Source organism: Numida meleagris, chromosome 13, assembly GCF_002078875.1.
Source record: "Numida meleagris isolate 19003 breed g44 Domestic line chromosome 13, NumMel1.0, whole genome shotgun sequence".
Lineage (NCBI taxonomy): Eukaryota > Metazoa > Chordata > Aves > Galliformes > Numididae > Numida > Numida meleagris.
In genome coordinates, this window is record NC_034421.1 from 15,422,420 (window position 1) to 15,442,026 (window position 19,607).

Below are 19,607 nucleotides of genomic sequence, written 5' to 3' on the forward strand. Positions count from 1 at the left end.
AACATCGTTTCCTCCAGTGGAGCTGCTCAAGATACACAGAGCAATGCGAGCAAGCCCCTACTGAGATTCAAGATGAAAGGAAACAGAAAATAAAGCGTACTGCAGGAATAAACTGTAGTAAGTTGCTGACTGATCATGATCTTTGTTAGACAGAGGTTTTATTAATAAGCACTAAACTCTGATTAAGGCAACAGCAGAAGAAAATCTTACTTGTAAAGTTCCTTTCCTTATGGCCTCAGATACAGCTTCTGTCCAGTAAATGGAGGAAACACAAACCACCACCTGCCCAGGCCACTGAAGTACCCAGGCTTTTCGAGGAACCTTAAACATAAAGATCCATTTCAAAGTCACATAAACACTCTTGATTGCAGCACTATAATAAGTATTTTCCCCCATTTCATTTGTCTCATGCCAAGAAAAAATGAGAACTAGCATGGAAAGCTTTGTCACTTTTTCTTCAAGACCACCAGAACCTAAAACTTAAACCATACTACTGAACAAGGAGAACTAGATTCCATTTCACTACAAACAGGCTTCCCTGGTTAAGAAGAATGGGAACAACCTGTTCACATACAGTTGCTTGTGAAACTTATTTTACACTGTAATTCAGGACCCATTACCTTGACGTATCCTCCTATGCCATCGTGAAGAACTTGTCTTACACTGGCCAGCATCATTTCCTCAACTTGCAAAAGCCATTTTTCTACCATGCCCTTCAAGTAGGAAAAACAGTCAAGTCAATAAACATTCTCTGATTATGTTGTTTTTAAAGCACAAATCTTTTGAAATATGGTAGATTCTAATATACTTTGCTATCATCTAGGAGGAGAAAAAATAGCAAGAAATTTTCCAGATTCTGACAGGCACTTCTGCAGTTTAACGCTGCCTTTAGGCAAGCAAATCAACTAACTGCAAAGAATCCAGCTGAATCAACACACAGGGTTTCCCATAAAAGAAAACTGCAGATGACAGCCGGCACAGTCAGTTAAGCTTGGTCACTTTAACACAGGATATTTTCTTCCTGGAAGATTCAAGGGATAAAAGGTGGTATCTGGACCTCACAACATTCCCCACCTCTCATCTCTTTTTGGTTACCATTCAGCAATTCACCTTCATACCTTCAGTTTAAGAACAGAAAAAGGAGGGAATGAGATAGAATCCTAGAATCACCAAGGTTGGAAAAGACCTCTAAGATCATCCAGTCCAACCATCCACCAGGTGCTTCTCAACACTTACAAATTTGAAGACTGCAGCAGACAGTGGAATTGTGATGAACTGATTTCACCTTCAACAATCTTGGAAGTAACTTATATTCAGAGCACACCATTATAATTTAGAGTACAAATTTTCTTGTGAATGACCACTAGTTTTAGCAACAGCCAAGATAAGGCAAGTTACCCCTTTGGTACAGCAGCTGGGGGAATTACTTCCACAGGAGTACAGTAACAGAGATCGCGTCGTTCAAGATCCAACACTTTTTCCCCTCGTCTTCCTGCCATTTCCTATCCTGCTGCTTTCCTGCTTTTTATTGCCAGGTTTACTGCAGGTCTAACGAGCGTAGCAGAACAGCATTCAGACAGCAGGGTCCCTTCCAGCCCAACCCATTCTATAGCACAGCCTGCCCTGCAGGACAATAGGGCAGGCTGTCCCTGGGCTTGGCTACACAGCCACCCTCTGAACAGGGGCTGCGCCTCCTCGGTGGCATTCCTCTTTTCCCTCATTCCTCTGTGTTACAGCCACGTTGTGCCATGTTCCATAAACACACCTATCCATACACACACACTCTTATTCAGATGTATGCGTAGTGTGTTTGTGTCACATCTCCTAAGTAGTACATGTGTTAAGGTGCAGAGAAGCGCCGAGAGGAATTTACCAAACTGTTACATCTCACTTTTCTGTTTTAGTGTACTATTCCTTTTCTGTTTTAGTGTACTATTCCGAAACACCTTCAGCGATCTCATCCTAAATGTTTTAAATTTCATTCCCCCAAAAACAGAGAATTTAGGCAAAGCATGCATTTAATACCATAGAAAGAAAAAGAAATTACTTTTGCGTTCGTAGGATAGATTTTGTCTATGAAGGGAACGATTTCCTTCTCTGAACTGATCATGCCTAGAATCTCCAAATTTTCTGTGAACTCCAGCTGAGCAATTCCCTCAAAACACTTCTTTAAATGTGGCTGCACTCGAAGGGGATCCTTCGTTTCAGAGAGTATTTCAAGCAGCTCATCATTAGACAGGAAAAAGAATCTGTCAGAAAAATACAATTAATGAATATGAACATTCCAAACACAAAAACTGTCATTAAAAATCTGATGTCTGCAAAATAAATCATTTTTATTGTTGCTTAGGACGTCAGTGTAACAGAGGAGAAATTATTATCTCAGATCCCTTTCTTTTAAGTTATGGTTAACATTATATAACCTATAACGGTTGGTTTTTTTCAGAATTTCAACATGACCTTCTTATGCAGTGGAGAAAGAAGATGGTTTCTCAAACCCACGCAAAACTCTGGAAAGAGCAGATATATCAGCACAGCCAACAAAGACCTGGTAAAACACAGAATCCTGTTCCTCACAATCACATATCAGCCCTGCGTACTACACACCTCTGTACAGCCAAAGAAGGTAAGGCAGAGATACAACTACAGACCAGCCATGGCAAAGTAGCACCTTGCCTCAAAAATGCCCTGGGAGTGATGAAGTGCTTCTAATCATAGATGCAAGCAATGCTAGGCAGATTTCTTCCCACCTTTGCCTGTCCCTGGCACTGCAAACTTAGCGCAAGCAGATAAAAACTAATGAAAATCTGGAAAGCAGAACACATTTGTTGCATGGCACTACATATGCTTATGAAACGTGAGTTACCAGCTCAGCAGAAATTGTTTGAAAGAGCATATAGATTTTTAGCCCCGATTAATTAATTTACCTTGGGAAAAATAATCTCTTCTTTTCCAAGTAAATATTCAATCCCTTTTGAATGTCTTCTAAGAGAGCGTTTGCTTCCTGCAGTCTGTCTAACATCTTGGGTTGCTCAGTTGCCACAAGTACCCTTGTGTCTTTCACCTTTACAAAAACAAATACACAGTACAAATTGCTAAAAGTTTACTAACATTTGTACATTACAATTTAAAATTAAAATGTCACTGGGGCTCTAAATCATCCTACAATATCCAACCTCCAGAGAAGTCTCAAAGCCCTTTTACTGCAACACCAGATTTTGCTGGGCTTTAGTCTGAGTTTTCTCACTCCCTTTTAGACCTTCTTGTGACTTAAATACAAACAGCTAGCTCTAAAAAACAGCGGGTACATCGTCACGGTAGCAATAATGATGTTATTGGATATACATAAAAATACACGCTTTATTAAATGTAAGCACTTACCACTTGTGCCATGATGTCCTTCCAGTATGTATCCACAATACCAAACTTTCTGCCCTCTTCTGGCATTTGAGCTGTAATGTCTTCCGAACTAAAAATTGGTTCCAAATACAGCCACGTTGCCTGACATTTTAACCAGCTATCTATAATGTCTTGCATTAAGGTCAGCTTCGCTTCCCAAGCCTGCATTGAAAACATTTAATTTATGACTTACGAGCAGCCACTTAAACTTGTAGATTGATTAGAAGAGTAACAGTATAAAATCTCAAGTTACTAATGTAATGCAGTGCTGCATTTCTGTGTTTTTTTTGTTAAGGGACTTTGGAAAAACACCACTGGAGCAGTTTCCCCTGACAGACTTGCTGGAAAGAACCTTGTTGAAAAAAGCCTAAACATCCCAAGAGTGACAGTGCACCACTAACGCACGGCTGAGTCCCACACCCATCTGATCAGCGCTACTCGTTTGATGAAAGATTTCTCATTTAGCAGCAGTTCAGAACTGTATTCCACACCTCTTTCTCTTTAAATTAATCGATTAGGTCATAAAACAGTTCTCCAACTCAGATCTGAGGGAATATAGGGCTGTGATTCATGCTTCCAGCTTTCTTCAACGTGATTCTCCTCACAGGAGTTATTTGGCCGAAACGGATCTACAGCTCGCCATCAGGTGAGAGGACACTATGTCTTAATGAAGCACACACACTCACTTGCAAAATAAATATGCAGGCCATATGCAGACCAGAGGAGCTAGAAGCTTTTCAAGTATTTGTACAAGGCTGCTTTTCAGCTGTGAGGAAGTGAAACTGTATTTTGTCTGTTCTACACTGCAGATCATCACTCTTCTTGGGCACAGTTCCCAACTTTTGTACTGGCAGAAGTTTGTGGAGAAGCCTACAGCGGCTTACAAGGCGTTCCACAGTAAAAACCCCACTGATTTTTCTTTCTGAGCCTTTGCACTCCAGCTGGGAACTAATTTTGGATCGAGTTTGCAGCAAGCATCCAAAAGCTGTGTCAGACCAGCTGCGAGAGCAAAGGGCCAGCTGTAAGCCTCCTAGCCCACCTCTGCCATCGAGAAGACAAATCATGCAACTTACACACAGCTGTAAATTTGCCATCTAAGAGCTAAAAACTTTCTGACTGGGGAAACAAAGAACATTATCTTTTACCACATAAAGCAAAATTGTAATGATCAAGAAGGAACCAACACTGGGAAATCAAGGAACCGGAGTTGCTTGCCAAAAAAAGAAAAAAAAAGAAAAAAAAAAGAGAAGCTGAAGTGCTTTAAAAGAAGGTAGAAGCATTATTTTAAAAAATATACGAATATCCCTTATAAGCAATAGGCATATTTCTGCACTAACACTTTTTACAGCAAGGGGTGGGGAGATCTGCATAAGAAGCAAAGAGATCACCAGAATGGCAATCCAGGATCGCTCTGAAACGCCACTGTGTGCCTCCTCTCTGACCAGCAACAAGGGGATGCCCTGAACATGGAACCAGCAGGCTGAGTCCGTGTGGTTTTACAGGCCTCTGAAACAGCGGGTTCAATATGCACTGTGACAGTACCAGAGGGTTACAAGCACATCTTCGCTCACAAACGCAGATCTGGGTCTTATTACACCACAAGGCAGGGCTTGTTTAAATCAACTGACACGTTCCCAAGACCTTTTAATGACTGGATCAGCAGCTAGATTTGCTTTAGCTGTACAGCAAGCTTTGCACACCTTTGGAAACCATCAATTCAAAGCTCTTGGAGAAAAATATGAATGTGTGTTCCCTCAAAACAGTTTAAAAAGTACAACTCCTTTTCATGCAAAAACACCTGAAAGCACTTAGAGAAACCATGTCATGAGAGGCACACAAGCTCAACCAAACCAGCTTTTTCTTACCCGGCATTCAGCTTCTATTGCTTTGATGAAGGGAGAGCCGCACATCGTCTGAGTCTTAACAATGTGATCATCGAGTAAAAGCTGGATGTCATCAACTGCCGACAGGATGCTGTTGTTCTGCAAATACATCACATTTTAAGGTAAATTGCAGTTGCTCCTTTTCACTGCTCTTCAACCTCACACTCATTTTGCTTCCTGCCGCCCTGCTCTCTTACGGCTGAAGGCAGGAAAGCAGCAAGGCACTGTGCGAGCCCGAAACACCCGCAGACACAGTCTCTCTACTGAGCACCACTATTTCAAAGGTCAAGGGATAGAGCAGTGTTGCAAGGGGGAAGCTAGCCAGGGATGCTAGTGACTTATAACCACCTTTTCACAGAATCACAGAATGGTTGGGATTGAAAGGGACCTTTAATATCACCTCGTTCCAACCCCCTGCTGTAGGCAGGGACACCTCCCTCCAGCCCAGGTTGCTCACAGCCCCACCCAGCCTGGCCTTGAGTGCTTCCAGGGAGGGGGCATCCACAGCCTCGCTGGGCAACCTGTGCCAGTGTCTCACCACCCTCACAGGGAAGAATTTCTTCCTAGTATCTAGTCTAAATCTCCCCTCTTCCAGTTTAAAGCCATTTCCCCTTGTCCTGTCGCTACCTGCCCTTATAGAAGTCCCTCCCCAGCTTTCCTATAGGCCCCTCAGGTCCTGGAAGGGCTGTAAGGTCCCCCTGGAACCTTCTCTTCTCCACAGTATGTGATTTCCTGTGTCTTCTGGGCAAGTGAAACATTTCACCTTTGTTCACCTTTTTATACAAAATTGCAGAAGCTCTCAGCCTCACCTATTTCTAGGGATGAATACACTGAGATCACAAATGATCCCAGACACTAAGGTCTAAATAGAAGAATATGTAGTAACGGATACATTTGCCCAGGTCCTGGGGTTCGATACTACTTTCCATCATGCTACAATGAATCAACAGTAACTTCCTTCCAATACTGAAAATGAAAATAATTATTTTCAACAATGCATATGTAGAGTTCACATTTACTCACAGTATCTCTGTAATTCACCAGATTGAACTGCATGTTGACCCACTCTGATTTCATTTTCTCTATTGATTTTTCTAAAGAATACTCCTTACTTGCAGCTGCTCCAATGAGTTCCAGCCTAAGTTGAAATAAAGCATATCTTTGAAATGCTTTTCCAACAGATGAGCTACTAACTTTTATATGCATTTTTCAGTAGTAACACAGATTCTTACTTGAGGGAATATTTATGCACTTCCAAGCTCACCGGGTTAGAGAAATCTTATTAATTTAGAGACAAATACAGACAGAAAATTCTGAATGCAGAAATTAAGCAGTATGGGAATATGACCTTTTTTTTTTGTTGCCTTGGTTACGCAAAGACATCTGACAGTTCCATCCGAACTTTGTTAAAATACAGCAGTGAAAACATGGAAGTTCTTAACACACAAAAAGATTAAAACTAGAATTTGCTATCCAGCCTACGAAATAGTGATTGTCTAAAAGAAAACATGAAAAAGCGTAGAGTAGGCTTCTTACTGATCAATATATTTTGAGAGTCCCAATTCCAGCATGTTTTGAAGAGTAGTAGTTTCACTGGGTCTGACTTCACATCCTACAATTTCACTAATCTGAAAATAAAGTAAGAAGTAATATCTATTACCAAGATGTACGCCTGTAACAGATTTTTCAAACAGCAAGAAATAAATGCTGAACAGTGCTCATGTAACCATCCGATTCCATTTTCTGCCAAAAATTATTACTTCAAAGGAGCTCAGACCTGTACCATGAAAAATTTCAGAACTTGATCTACAAAGCAAAAGAACACAGATCTTCTCATGGTGCCACACGGAACTACTCCTAGCACGTGCAGCACCGAGCCGCCAGCGCCTGAGGCAGAACACAGCCAGGCAGGGCAGAGTCTGAAGCACCTGCTCCCAGTGTCTCTCCTTCATTCCACGATTGCAGACAAGGGACAGGACAGGAAGATGCTGTTTAAACTTATCGAGCTTGTATTTTGTGCTTTCTGCTAAGCGTCTAGGCCCGGCCAAGTCTGGAAAACTCTTGCTGAGCTTGTACATAGTTCTCCACATGTTTCCAATTTCTTCAGTAATCTCATCAGCATTCAATTCCTGGAGAAATCCTGAATGCGGCAACATAAAAAGAACAGAGTGAGCAATTCAGGGTGGATCATCTACAGTTATTTCTCATAATTTCCCTCTAATTATGAGATAATAATTAGAGATGATTTTATTTTTTATAAAAATTATTAGAGATAGAGAAAAATTATTAGATAATAATCAGTTGGGTTTTGTTTGTTTAATCTCACTGCAAAGTCCATGCCAACAGTTCTGTTTTGGTGCTGGAATCCACTGCTTCTCTCTTCAAAACTGTTTTCTCACAACTGGGCAACCCTTCCAGCTTCTACTTAAATATCAGAAAATGACACGTTTCATCAATGCCTCACCTTGCATCCACTCCTCAGACTTGCTATGAAAATCATATGCTGTTAGCCAAAGTTGCTCAATGGGCTGTTTCTTTGTGATTATAATCTCCAGTAAAGGAAAGTAACTCTTCTGCCGCTCAAGTAACTCCTCTTCTTTATTTATTGCCTTTAATTAAAAAAAAAAAAAAAAGTATTAAAAATCTTATTTCTGTCAAAGATTCCTACTACTAAAAACAAAACAAACTTGCTAATAGGTAACTTTGGTTAGAATTTTTTACACATCAAAGCCAGCCACGTATGTATACTTCTGCCCAGGGCTTTTAGGTAGATGTGTTCTTGTAACTTCCCCTCGTTATTTGTTGGCATCTTTTACTACTCAAATAACTGTGAAAGAGATATCACACCACGATGTGCAGTGGCACAATGTCTCACAAGCTACCGAGCCACTCTGAACCTTGGATGCAAGCTCCTCAGTCACACAGGCACACAGGAATTGTCTTCACTTGGGATCACTTGTTTTGAGCTTGTATTACAGAAGCATTTGGGAACTCCAACCAAATAAATCATTCATTGCTGCATCTATTCATAATAGCATACTTTGTCCAAAACTGCCTGCAGTATAAATGAACATGCAAAGATTTAGAGAAAAGTACTGCCTTCTTCATTTTATGGGTAGGGAAAGGAAGCACAAACACTGCCTGAGTTCAGATCAAATCCTAAGTCTGCATTCTTACAAAGCCAGCAGACCTCTTCTAATACCTGTAGTCATTCAGTGTGAGCTGTAGGCAGAGAAATAAAGATTCATATTTCAAGATAATTTTTAACCTCATGGATTCACTCAGTGTCACTTATATTGTGTGGATGCATCCCTCATTGTGAACACGTAGTAAGAAACTTCACCAATTTAATAACTTACTCTGCTCTACCTACAACACAGCAATGCTGTTCACTCACACCAGCTGGATGTACTGGGTGCCTCCAAGTCAGATTACAACTGTCGATACGTAGGGATTAAAGCATTTTATGTAAATCCCAAACTGATTTCATTGGTCCAGCCTTCTCTTTTGAGCAGAACTTCATTAAAAGCTTGATCCTTAAGGCTCCATATATACAGAAATCTCAACTCACTGTGATCTCACCTGTGAGATCTTTCAAAGGTAACCACTCTTAGTTCCCAGCAGAGGCACAGCCAAGAAACTGCTGAGCCCAGAACCACACAGTATACTGGCTGGAGAGCTCTAATAGAATCTAGTAATCTCGGTGTTCAGCTTCCTTCTATCATCTGAAAACTTTCCTGTCTGTGCTATAATTCATATTTAATGTATATGGGCAGCTTCCAGAAATGATACAAGGAGCTGGAAAACAAGTGGTTTTAAGTAGAGAATAAGCAGAGGGACTGATAAGCAGCTCCAATAGCACAAACAGCAGCTCAGGGCAAACGGCCCCTCCGCAGCGCTCACCTCCTGCCACCTCTGTCTGAAAAGCTGCTTCCCATGGGCAGCAGCCTGCTGCTACTGACTGCTGGGAAATACTGAAAGTCAGTTTTTCAATTTAAAGAACTTTAATATTTTTCCTCCCCAGAATACGTTTTTCAACTCAGCAGTCGTACTGCCTATGGGGATAAGAAGATATCAGCCACACGTTCCTGAATTTGGCAATCATTAAGTCAGCTTGACAAGATACGACCAGAGCCCTGAAAAACATTTGTTCATCCCGTACGCTGAAGCCCACCTCATAGCTGACAAAAAAACACTAACCTCGAGTTCAGCCACTGCTTCATCTAGATTCTTATTGAACTCTTTCAGTTTCTCAGCGTTGCTCTTCATTTCTTCTATGGTCAGGACCTCGCGCTTTTTGTAGCCTTCTAGTTCTCTATTATAATCTTCAAGGGTTTCATCAAACTGCGAACACCTGAGGTAAAGACAGCTGGGGTGACACGGTGCTCTGTTCTGCTCCTTTTCAGGGCTCAGTTATTTTATGAATTACAACAAACAGTTTCAAATGAAATGTGATCCCAGTACTAGTACAAAGTAAGTACAGGCTCCAGTCAAAACCCATTCATCAGCTGCGTCAATACTAGACACTTAATTCCAAGTTCATTCTCAAACCTCCCAACTGACCCAGCCCACTTATATTTACTACTTTTACTACCTAAAGGAGATAAAGGAGCAATGCAAAAAGAAAGGTACAAAGTGAAAAAGCCATCTGTAATGCTGAACCAAATGGTATAACAAGGCAGAATTACACATGTAACAGGACATCATTATGACTATTCTAGCAATATCCTTCATTTCTCCTTTCAGACCTTTTAAAGTATGTTCTAATTTACCCTGATCAATAACATTTTTCTGAAATCTCCATTGTATTTCCAACCAGCTTTCTCCTTTATTTTCCCACTGCCAAGTTGTACTTATCTGAAATTATCTCTTTTACTGATAATGAGGTGTTCTTTTTCTTTAAAAATATCCAGTGAAACAGAATGCCCTAACAACGTACCGCTCCATCAATACCATCTCTGCATGATCCCTCCTGCTGCTCAGCTCATCTCTACTGTTGTCAAACATTACCTCGATCTGATTAGGCCAATGGAGAACCGTGCTATTGAGGTGCATGTCATAACCTAGAAAAAAAAAAAGAAAATTACATATATAGACGTCTTGAAGAAACTACCTTTTAACAAATGACCAAACAGATTGGCTGTTGGGAAGTATAAGCAAAAGACAGATAAGACTGCATTCAGGAATAAGTAAGTTAGGCATGAGTTTCCTCTGAAGTTCTTCAAGCTCCTGGCTGAGTTATCTTTGCTGTATAAAGAACTTCTTGCTAAAACAAGTTAGGCTGATAGCAAAACTCTAAAATCAAGTGAAGAACATAAACTTCTAGACATTAGCTAGACAGAGCAATCACTAAGAACAGTTTGCCAGAGTACGTACTCCATTAAATGATATTTGAGTCCAAGTGCATAAAGTGGCAGATAGTTCCAAACTAAATATGTAGATTACACCTACATGAAGTGGATAACGTAATGTTTACATCATTTTTATTCCACAGCGTATAAACACTGAAAGATTCACACAAGCTACAGCATCATAACTACAGTGGGTTGGCATTTCCATCTCCATATTTTTCTATTTGTTCAGCACACTCGGTTATTATACCACTGCAGACTCATGCAGCCCTCAGTGAGCAGTCTTTCATCTTCATTCTAGAAGATTTGTTTTTCCACAAAGAGCCCAGGATCTACCTATGAATATTTTCATATGGAGACTGTTACAGTCTGGAACTGTGACATACTAGAAAGATCAGCATAGTCCATGAGGAACTGCAGTCTGTAGGTGGCTTCAGAGACGTCCCGCCTCAGTTTGGAAGCAGTAACTCGACTGGATTTCTTTAAGTAGGCATCCAGCTCCACTAGCTCTTCCGTGTTCAGAGGCAGCTTGCTCAATCTGTTTGCAATTGAATTATATTCTTCACAAATCCTACAAAAACAACAAACAGGCATGTAACTGCGTCCGTAAGTGAAGAGAGATGCAAGATTCTGTTTGTGAAGTTTATCCTTTAAACATACGTTATTCAGATGAATACACACAACAGATATACATTTATTAAGAATTATATTCTACCCTGCAGAATCAGTATTCTGCTGCGTTTACAAGAACTGATAAATAATAAAGCGATCATTAAATTGGCTCCAAATTAACAACAGCAGCACATTAACAGTTTATTTCCTATAGGTTTAGAATTCTCTTTTTCAAGACCTGATTCGTGGCAGAAATAAATGTTTCAAAGTAGTAAGCAAGAGCTTATTTAATTATTCCACAAAAATAAAATCAGGTGCATGGCATGAAACAAAGTATAAAGACTATTAAAAAAATCAATTTTAAAAATTATTTTTTACATGAGGAATGAAAAACACGGGACAAATCCTGTTATTTTCCCTCTCTGGCAGAAGCAGTAAGTTTCCTGGTTCCAGGTTCCAGCTGAAGCCAGCCCGGGCCTCCCAGATGAGTTCGTGGTCTAGATCCCCCCCAGCAAGTGGAGACACAGAGGCCCCACTGCAGAACATCTGCTCTCACCCGAAAAGCATCTCCTGGTGAAGTGGGGTGAACCTTCTCTTTGAAACAGAAACAAAACCAGCTATTGTCTGTCTCTATTCACTGTGAAAGAATTCTTTCCTTGCTAGTATTTTCTTTGAATTCAGAGATCCACGACTATCCCATCAGAATAAAGTCAAATTATATCCTCATTTTATTTAAAAAGATGTATTATTCTTAAATTTACCACAAGTATGTAATCAGAACTGCTACTTTCCTAGAAAAAAAAGAAGTCAGATACAACAGAAGCTTCACTACACACTGCATTCTTCATGATGCTTTAGCTGGGCGCCAGCAGGGAAAGCGTTCCTGCTCCTTCCACACACTCAGCTTGGGGTCCTTCCTTGTGCACACCCGGTACTGGCAGAAGAGGCAGCAGATGAATGCAGCTATCTCAGACACAGACACACAGCAGCAACAATCAACAACACGCACCTTTTATTTAACTCTCTGTTTTCCGTCACCTCAAATTCAATCAATGCATCTCTAAGATTTTGAGTCCGAATGCAGAGCTCCTCATTCAGCTGTGCAGCATCCAGGCAGAACATGGCCAGAGGGACAGTGACACGCATGGAAGCAATCTCTCTTTTCAGTTCTGTTAAGCTGTCAATCTTCTACAAATGGAAAAGAATAAATGTGATGTTTGTCCTTCAAGTTACAGACAAAAGATGCTAAACAACAACTAATTAATTCCCACCAAGGAAACAGCTGAAAACACCCAGGAGAACACTGTATATGGAACATCGTAAGATGCCTCAGAAAGTATTCAGCCAGAGGTTAACTCACAAATACAGCACAGAAAGTGGGCAGGGCTAAGGACAAGACAGCCAAAAGAGTAGCAAGATCCAGATTTCCTCTGGGCAGTCTTCCACCCGGCATGTCACCCAACACAACCCAGAGAAGAAGGCCAGAGAGAAACAGCCTTCTCCGCTGGTATAGCAGCCCTACAGAGTAAGGGACTACGTAAACTGAGACGGATTCCCAGGTGTTCCCAAGGATAAAACAAACCATCTGAATGGAAATTCTTCAGAACAGCAATGTATGAGGGCTGCTCCAAAAGTAATGCCTCCTGCTTTATTGTGATGGCCTACAACATCAGAGGCAGATGTTGGTGGGATGGCAGTAGGGGTTGAACCTTCCCACCAACACTCCATTACTTTTTATTGCTGCGTGACAGACCCGACAGAATGGTGCATTCTGACAGAATGGAAGTGCAGATGAAGCAAAGGGGTCTCACTGAATTCCTCCATGCACCAAAAATGGCACCCACTGACACTCATCGATGGTTATGAACGTTGAAGGATACCCAGCAGTAGGTGTTGGCACAGCGAGGGGCGGGTGCTGCGTTTCTGCAGTGGTGACAGAGACAGTGGGGCATCTCTGCTGGTGCAGATCTGTACGAGCGTGGCATGCAGCTGTTGTTCACTGCCGGTAAAAATGCACAGCTAGTGGTGGTGACTGTGTTGAAAAGCAGTGTTTTGTAGCTGAGAATTTGCTCCATCAAATAGCACTACTGTGCTCTTAGTATCCGTTGTAGTTCCCATGGGAATAAAGAGGAGGCATTACTTTTGGAGTGACCCACAGCTGTGATGTGTTAGCTGCTACACGATGCATGTTGTCAGTTACATATTACCTCTCTTAAAGCTCCTAAGGATGGACCTGTGTTCAAGAAATCCGTAACATCTTGCTGTGCATTGCTGTTCAAAAGATGGCTGTATTTCCTGTACGCGTTTAAATACCTTAACACAGAAGATGACAAAAACAAACACAAGATTCCAAGGTGAAGATTCGCTATAGCAAGAAACAAATCGGCTCAAACTGTTTAATGTTTGAGTCAAACAGATCAGTGTTGTTAGGAACGTGGGAATTTGGATGGGCAAAAGAGTCAACAGACAAAACTTACCTCCGTGGACCAAGCGTGTTGCTCTCAAAGATCTTTTCAATTTTGTTTATATACTCTGCAAACACCAGTTCGCCTGGTTTGACTGTACTGAGAGCAAGATCGTCTCTTTTCAGTTGTGGAAAGAGAAGTCTTTCTACCTAAAGGGAATCATTGCAAATGATGGGATAGGATTTACTGTATCTTCTATAACACAAAACGCACTTCCTTATACGCGTCCAGCTTCTCGTCCACCAGGACCCCCAAGTCCTTCTCCGCAGGGCTGCTCTCAAGGAGTTCTTCACCCAGTTTGTATCAATACCTGGGATTTCCCCGGTCCAAGTGCAGCACCCAGCATTTGGCCTTGTTGAACCTCATTAGGCTCTCATGGGCCCACTTCTCCAGCCCGTCCAGGTCTCTCTGGATGGCTTCCCTTCCAGTGTATACAGTGGAACGATTGTTCATGAGGGCAGATAGTGATAGGACAAGGGGGAATGGTTTTAAACTGAGACAGGGGAGATTTAGGTTAGATATTAGGAGGAAGTTTTTCACTCAGAGGGTGGTGACGCACTGGAACAGGCTGCCCAAAGAGGTTGTGGATGCCCCGTCCCTGAAGGCATTCAAGGCCAGACTGGATGTGGCTCTGGGCAGCCTGGTCTGCTGGTTGGTGACCGTGCACTCAGCAGGGGGGTTGAAACTCGATGATCCTTGAGGTCCTTTTCAACACAGGCCATTCTATGATTCTATGAGCCTTACTGCTATAGTGTATTTGAGTGTTCTGCTTTATTGGTAACTTTTTTTTTTTAATTCACGTTGTATTTTATACATAGCTGCAATTTATCCAGTACCTTTGGAAGCTCCTCAGCACCTTGTAGGATCTCCCGGAAGCAAAGACTGATTAAATCCCAACATCCTTTCAGAGGCGGCTCAAAGACAATCTTGGGTTCTTCCACACTGAGTTTGACTATTAGTATTGGAGGTAAAAAGAACTGCATTTCTTGATAGGGTTCTGCAAAATCACTCCCATCCTTAGGGAAAAGAATGAGAATTGAACATGCCAAATAAATGGATTATAACTGTAATCATTTAAAAATAATCCACGTCCCCTCTCCTTTAACTACAGAGCACTGATGGGATTTTCTGCACCGACTCTTAATCAGAACTCTGCTGCACCAATACACAAGATTTTCAGATGCCAGCTCCTAAATGAATCTGTAAGAGCTGGAATTAGGAAACTGGAGCTAAGCCTAATTGCCTCAGTTTTTACTGCAGTAACAGAAGTGTTAATTACCACGCAGAACTAAAACTCAAAGCAAAGAAAAAATCATTAATAATGCTTATCAGAAATAAAACCCAGCATCAAATACAAGATTCTGTAAGGTTTTGTTGTTTGCTTTAATTGCCTTGATGGTTAATAAGAACTGTCCTACCCCCAAATTGCTTTTACAGTAACTAAATGCTAATCCACGACTAGAATCGTAATGCAGAAGCTGTAAGAATCACAGAACCAAACGCAAAGCAGCAGCAGCCGGACGCAAGGCGAAGCTCGTCGCGGCGCATCCCGCCTGATCCTCTGCCTGCCATGCAATATCTCAGTTGCCATACTCGTTACGGTTCCTGTTGCCTTATCACGGTAGATATTCTGCATGACCCGATATTTAAAGAACTCACTTCCACTAAGAGACAACTGTATGGTAACTAAAAGAATTACAGAATCCCTTGCAGTCTGATGTCCGTTTTCATAATTCAGTGCATTGCTTGAAATAATACAGGGCACTCATCTGGTATAGGCAGGGACACCAAACACAAGTTCTCTCTGCAAAGGGTCACATACACGACTGTTCACTTCTGATGTGTGAGGGGATCAGTTGTGTGCTTTTATAAGAGCAGTGTTTGGCCAGGTTAAGGTCACTACAAATAAAACCGAAAAATGCCATTAAAACAATGCACATCCACTCGTGACAGAGTTGAAAACTCTTTCAGTTAATTATAACCCTTGGCCTGGAAAATCATTATTTGAGTAAACAGCTCTTGACCATCCAACCAAAATCCACCGAGTAGGAACAGTGATCTGCAGGACCCAGCCCTATTCCAGTAAGGCAAAAGCTATCTGGAGTGTTTCAGCCCTCAAAGAGAATTGTGTTTTGTGACTGTATGAATTGCTGTCCCCACTTAACACCGGAAACTGTAAGCAGAGATGCACCTCACAGCACACACCTCATGAATCATAAAAAGCGCCAACAGGTCTTCCAAGGAGCTGACCACCATCTGACGGAGCTGTAAGGACATGAGAGTCGCCACTGAGCTAAAGTAGCTCTCGATTTGCTGAGGTGAATCATAGTCATTTCCAGGAGCAAAATGAAGCCATTTCCTCTTCTCATCAAGTAAAATGGATGCACAAGTTGGGATCCACCTAAAGGAAAACAATGCGGACAAAGTTTTTAAAAGCTTCTCAGATTTCCCTTGCTCCTTGCAATGAAATCTAAGCTCGGAAACCACCCGAAGAATGAGGAAAACCCAAAAAGCGAGCAAAGAATTGATAACTAGATGTCAGACAAAACTGCATCGGCCATTACTTGGAGAAGTTTTATTTTTTAGGGAAAAGATACTTGTTATCATTGGCCCCTAATATTAGCTTAAATGAATATGAAACAGACGAAACAGTGGTGACAAATGATCAGCATTAAATGGGAGCCTTGAGATCCTGAGTGACAGAATGAAGCCACCAACCAGCACATCATCTCTTTCTTTAAATGACTCATTTCCATACAGAAGAAAGTCAGGTTTCCTGTCACAACTACTGCAGGCAGGTAGCAGATGTAGACTCCCTTCCTCCCAGTTTCCAGCCCACCCAGTCAGTTTATTCCCATTTGCTCTGGCGTGAGCACCCTCATAGTTCCAACAGCTCCCTCAGCACCCAGATGTTTTCCTCTATTGTTCATTTTCCCCTTTGGTTCAAGAGCCCGTGACTGGGACTAGTGCCATCTCAGTCTAAGATCTGTTTAAAAAAAAGCTCCCCAGTTTCTCCCTATTTTTTTTTAAATATATCTTTTATTGAACATAAAAAACAACTACAATAAACAGCCTCTAGAGGCTGTGCAGACTGTGGGACAGATTTCATTAGCCCAGAGCCTTTCAGCCTCAGTCATACACCATATATTCTGAAAATCCTTTGAAACAGATAGGGCTTAACGAGCATTCTCAGTAAACTGAAGCAAGAAACAACTTTTAAAAGGAAACACATCTAATCATGGACTTCTTTTCTTTGTTTCCTTTGTAAACAGCATGAAGAGAAATCATTTCCATTAGTCTGCATTTAACTGATTTCAACAGTTTCACACCAAAGCAAAACGAGCAGGTTAAAGCCAGTTTGGGGCAAACATTCACAACTGAGGAAACACTTGCAATCCAAAGGCTTCCAGGTTTATTCCAAATGTACTGAAATAAATAAGAAAGTCGATTTACCTTTCAAATTATACGTTATTGGGAGCAAAGCTGTAAAATAAATCCAATCCCCAAAATATACTGTCCAACAACATTCTGCATTTCTAACACTCCGAAATATTAATTGGTTGGACCACTTACTTTCTCACAGGTGAACATGAATGGGTCTACGGTTTTGTGTGGTTCCACTTTACTAACCAGAGTACAGACAGTATAAAAACTTTCCGAAGCCATCAACGCCATCTGCCTAAAACCAAGGTTACTTCTCTGCTTCGGTATTTCTTTCCTGTCTCAGAGATGTCTCAGGATGCAAGGACTTACAGGTGAGCATACCTGCAAACAAGGGGAGCATTCCACTGACAGCAGTGTGGTCCTGGGTCAGAATGGGAGTGGCCTGCCTACTGCTGCAGTCAGTGAGAATTTTGTACTTCATTTTACCTAGTGAGGATCTGTAATGTATACCTAAGGATCTTCATCTTGCAACTGAAGTCCATATGAGTGGAAACTGAAATGTAATCATGTTCTCACTTACATTAATTAAAACAGAACTCTAACTCTTCTACACACAAGTTAAATTTACTGCTACTTCATGTCAGAAGTCAAAATCTGGAATGTGCAGCCCTTGCCATAGATCAGACCCTAAGATGCCTATTTCTCTATTGTCACTGTTCGTGCCACTGACTTGTTCAGAAGAACATTGTGAGCTTCCACGCAGTGTCTGCGGATGGTGTCCACAAACTCAGCCGGCAGCAGCGGCAGATCCCCACCAAGGATTTCTTCAGTGCGAACAAACCTCAGACAACTGTACCTATGGGAAGCAACGAGCAGATGCTTTAAGGACCCCTGATTAAACAAACAAAAACCCACCATGATACGCAGTCCGGAAGGTCTAGGATGAACTTATAAACACAAACAAAACTTCTTCGTTTATACAAGTCACGTCACTGCCAACGTGTCCAGCAAGTGCATTTTTAATAGATTTTGTTTGTTTGTTTGCTTGATTGTTCTTTGCAGTTAGCAAATGTAAAGAGCTTCGCAAATTTCATTTTGCATTTGTCAGATTTCAAATTATGTTAATTTTCAATAAAATGGTCAGAATAATTTCTTGTATTTTTTTCTAGATTTATTAGTGTATCCAGACAGTAAGAGCACACAGGATGACACCTCCTGCTTCTGCTCCACGTTAATAGTAAAAAGCACCTATCCTGGCCACCCTCTAGGAGAAAAAAACACCTACATTTCATCAACGCTTAAGCGGAAAAAGAAAGTTACCAGGATTACTAACTACCATATTTAACTCCCCAAGAAAACACGCCTCAGTTTTCCAAAGTCCCCAGAACAGCTTCCAACCACAGACACCTGAAACAGACTGGGTTTGAGGAGAGGCGAAAGCTTTTCTGTTGTTAATTTCAGGAATAATGGTGAGAATTCCACAGTACTATTCTAGTGAGCATTGAGCCTTAACTTTGGGATAACACCATTTAACAGAAGGGATGATCTTTCCACAGCACTGAGTCCACATTCCTCACTTGCATTCAGAGTCTCCTGGAAACCACCATTCCATGGCTGAGAATCCTGCAGGCTCTGAAAACAAAACAATCTCCAGAAAACAGAGAGGAGATTTTGTCATTTTCTCTCCACTGCCCCCACCCAGAGCTCTGCAGCATGAAGTCAGCAGACGCACTCTCTAACGAAGCCATAAAATCCGAACGTGCTTATTTTAATTGTGATTTCTTACTCAGAAAGCCAAAGCTGATGTAAAGCGTGCATCAGTGGATTCACAATGAACAGATTGCTTTCATTCCAGCTTTTCACTTCTTTGTAGGAGCTGTGCCATGGGATGGGTGCCCGGATGACCCTCTGGGGAAAAGGACGTGGGGTGCTTCCAATCAGAAGTCTCTCTCTCTCAGCTGGATCCATCAAGATGTAATCAACTAGAATAGGTCAGACACATATCGTGGTGAGATTGCATGCATGGTCAAACCTACATATAAAAACGCAGTCTCTCCATAGTTCATAAAGCATGGAATTCTTCATTTAAAATGTGCGCATTGTCATGAAGTCACTTATAGGTTTTCACAATGAAATACAGCACAATAATCAAATTACCAACACACATATAAAGTTAGTTCAGAAAAAAAACACAGGGTCTGGCCCTGGTTCTAAAAACGGGAGGCAGGAGAAACAGCTTTTCATCCTGCCTTTCCAACCTGTGTATTTAATGCTTCACTTCCTTCCTGGTCCATAAACTGAGGGTGGAAATATCCCCCTTTCAAGCAGGATTTTTAGAAAGCTTCTTAAATGTTTGTGAAACACAGAAATCATAGTATGAATCACTCACTGCACCTAGGAAGAACGTGATGTTTAAAGGGCTGATGTGAATTCTCTCCCAGAGGACAGAGCCCTGGCACTGCCGGCCCCGAAGAACAACCCCTCCTCGTGAGATCTGCACACCCACCATGTAA

At 41.5% G+C, this 19,607-nt stretch overlaps 1 protein-coding gene across 8 annotated transcripts in view; it reads right to left on the reverse strand.

The window, feature by feature from the left end:
• The window catches only part of DNAH3 (dynein axonemal heavy chain 3), a 65,653-nt gene that overhangs the window by 35,545 nt on the left and 10,501 nt on the right, over positions 1-19,607 (reverse strand). For all 8 annotated transcript variants that reach the window (XR_002443182.1, XM_021411823.1, XM_021411819.1 and 5 more), the window contains 20 exons: positions 18,881-19,076; positions 17,825-17,950; positions 15,916-16,111; positions 14,547-14,726; positions 13,723-13,859; positions 13,453-13,558; positions 12,255-12,433; positions 11,020-11,204; positions 10,222-10,345; positions 9,483-9,636; positions 7,747-7,891; positions 7,211-7,422; positions 6,819-6,910; positions 6,306-6,420; positions 5,265-5,381; positions 3,382-3,561; positions 2,928-3,064; positions 2,048-2,249; positions 621-713; positions 211-321 (listed from right to left, as the gene is read on the reverse strand). Coding sequence is in view for 7 of the 8 variants with exons in the window: in XM_021411823.1 (XP_021267498.1) it covers positions 211-321; positions 621-713; positions 2,048-2,249; positions 2,928-3,064; positions 3,382-3,561; positions 5,265-5,381; positions 6,306-6,420; positions 6,819-6,910; positions 7,211-7,422; positions 7,747-7,891; positions 9,483-9,636; positions 10,222-10,345; positions 11,020-11,204; positions 12,255-12,433; positions 13,453-13,558; positions 13,723-13,859; positions 14,547-14,726; positions 15,916-16,111; positions 17,825-17,950; positions 18,881-19,076 (2,987 nt within the window). In the remaining variant the exon portion in view is untranslated. The remainder of the gene's footprint in view (positions 1-210; positions 322-620; positions 714-2,047; positions 2,250-2,927; positions 3,065-3,381; positions 3,562-5,264; positions 5,382-6,305; positions 6,421-6,818; positions 6,911-7,210; positions 7,423-7,746; positions 7,892-9,482; positions 9,637-10,221; positions 10,346-11,019; positions 11,205-12,254; positions 12,434-13,452; positions 13,559-13,722; positions 13,860-14,546; positions 14,727-15,915; positions 16,112-17,824; positions 17,951-18,880; positions 19,077-19,607) is intronic.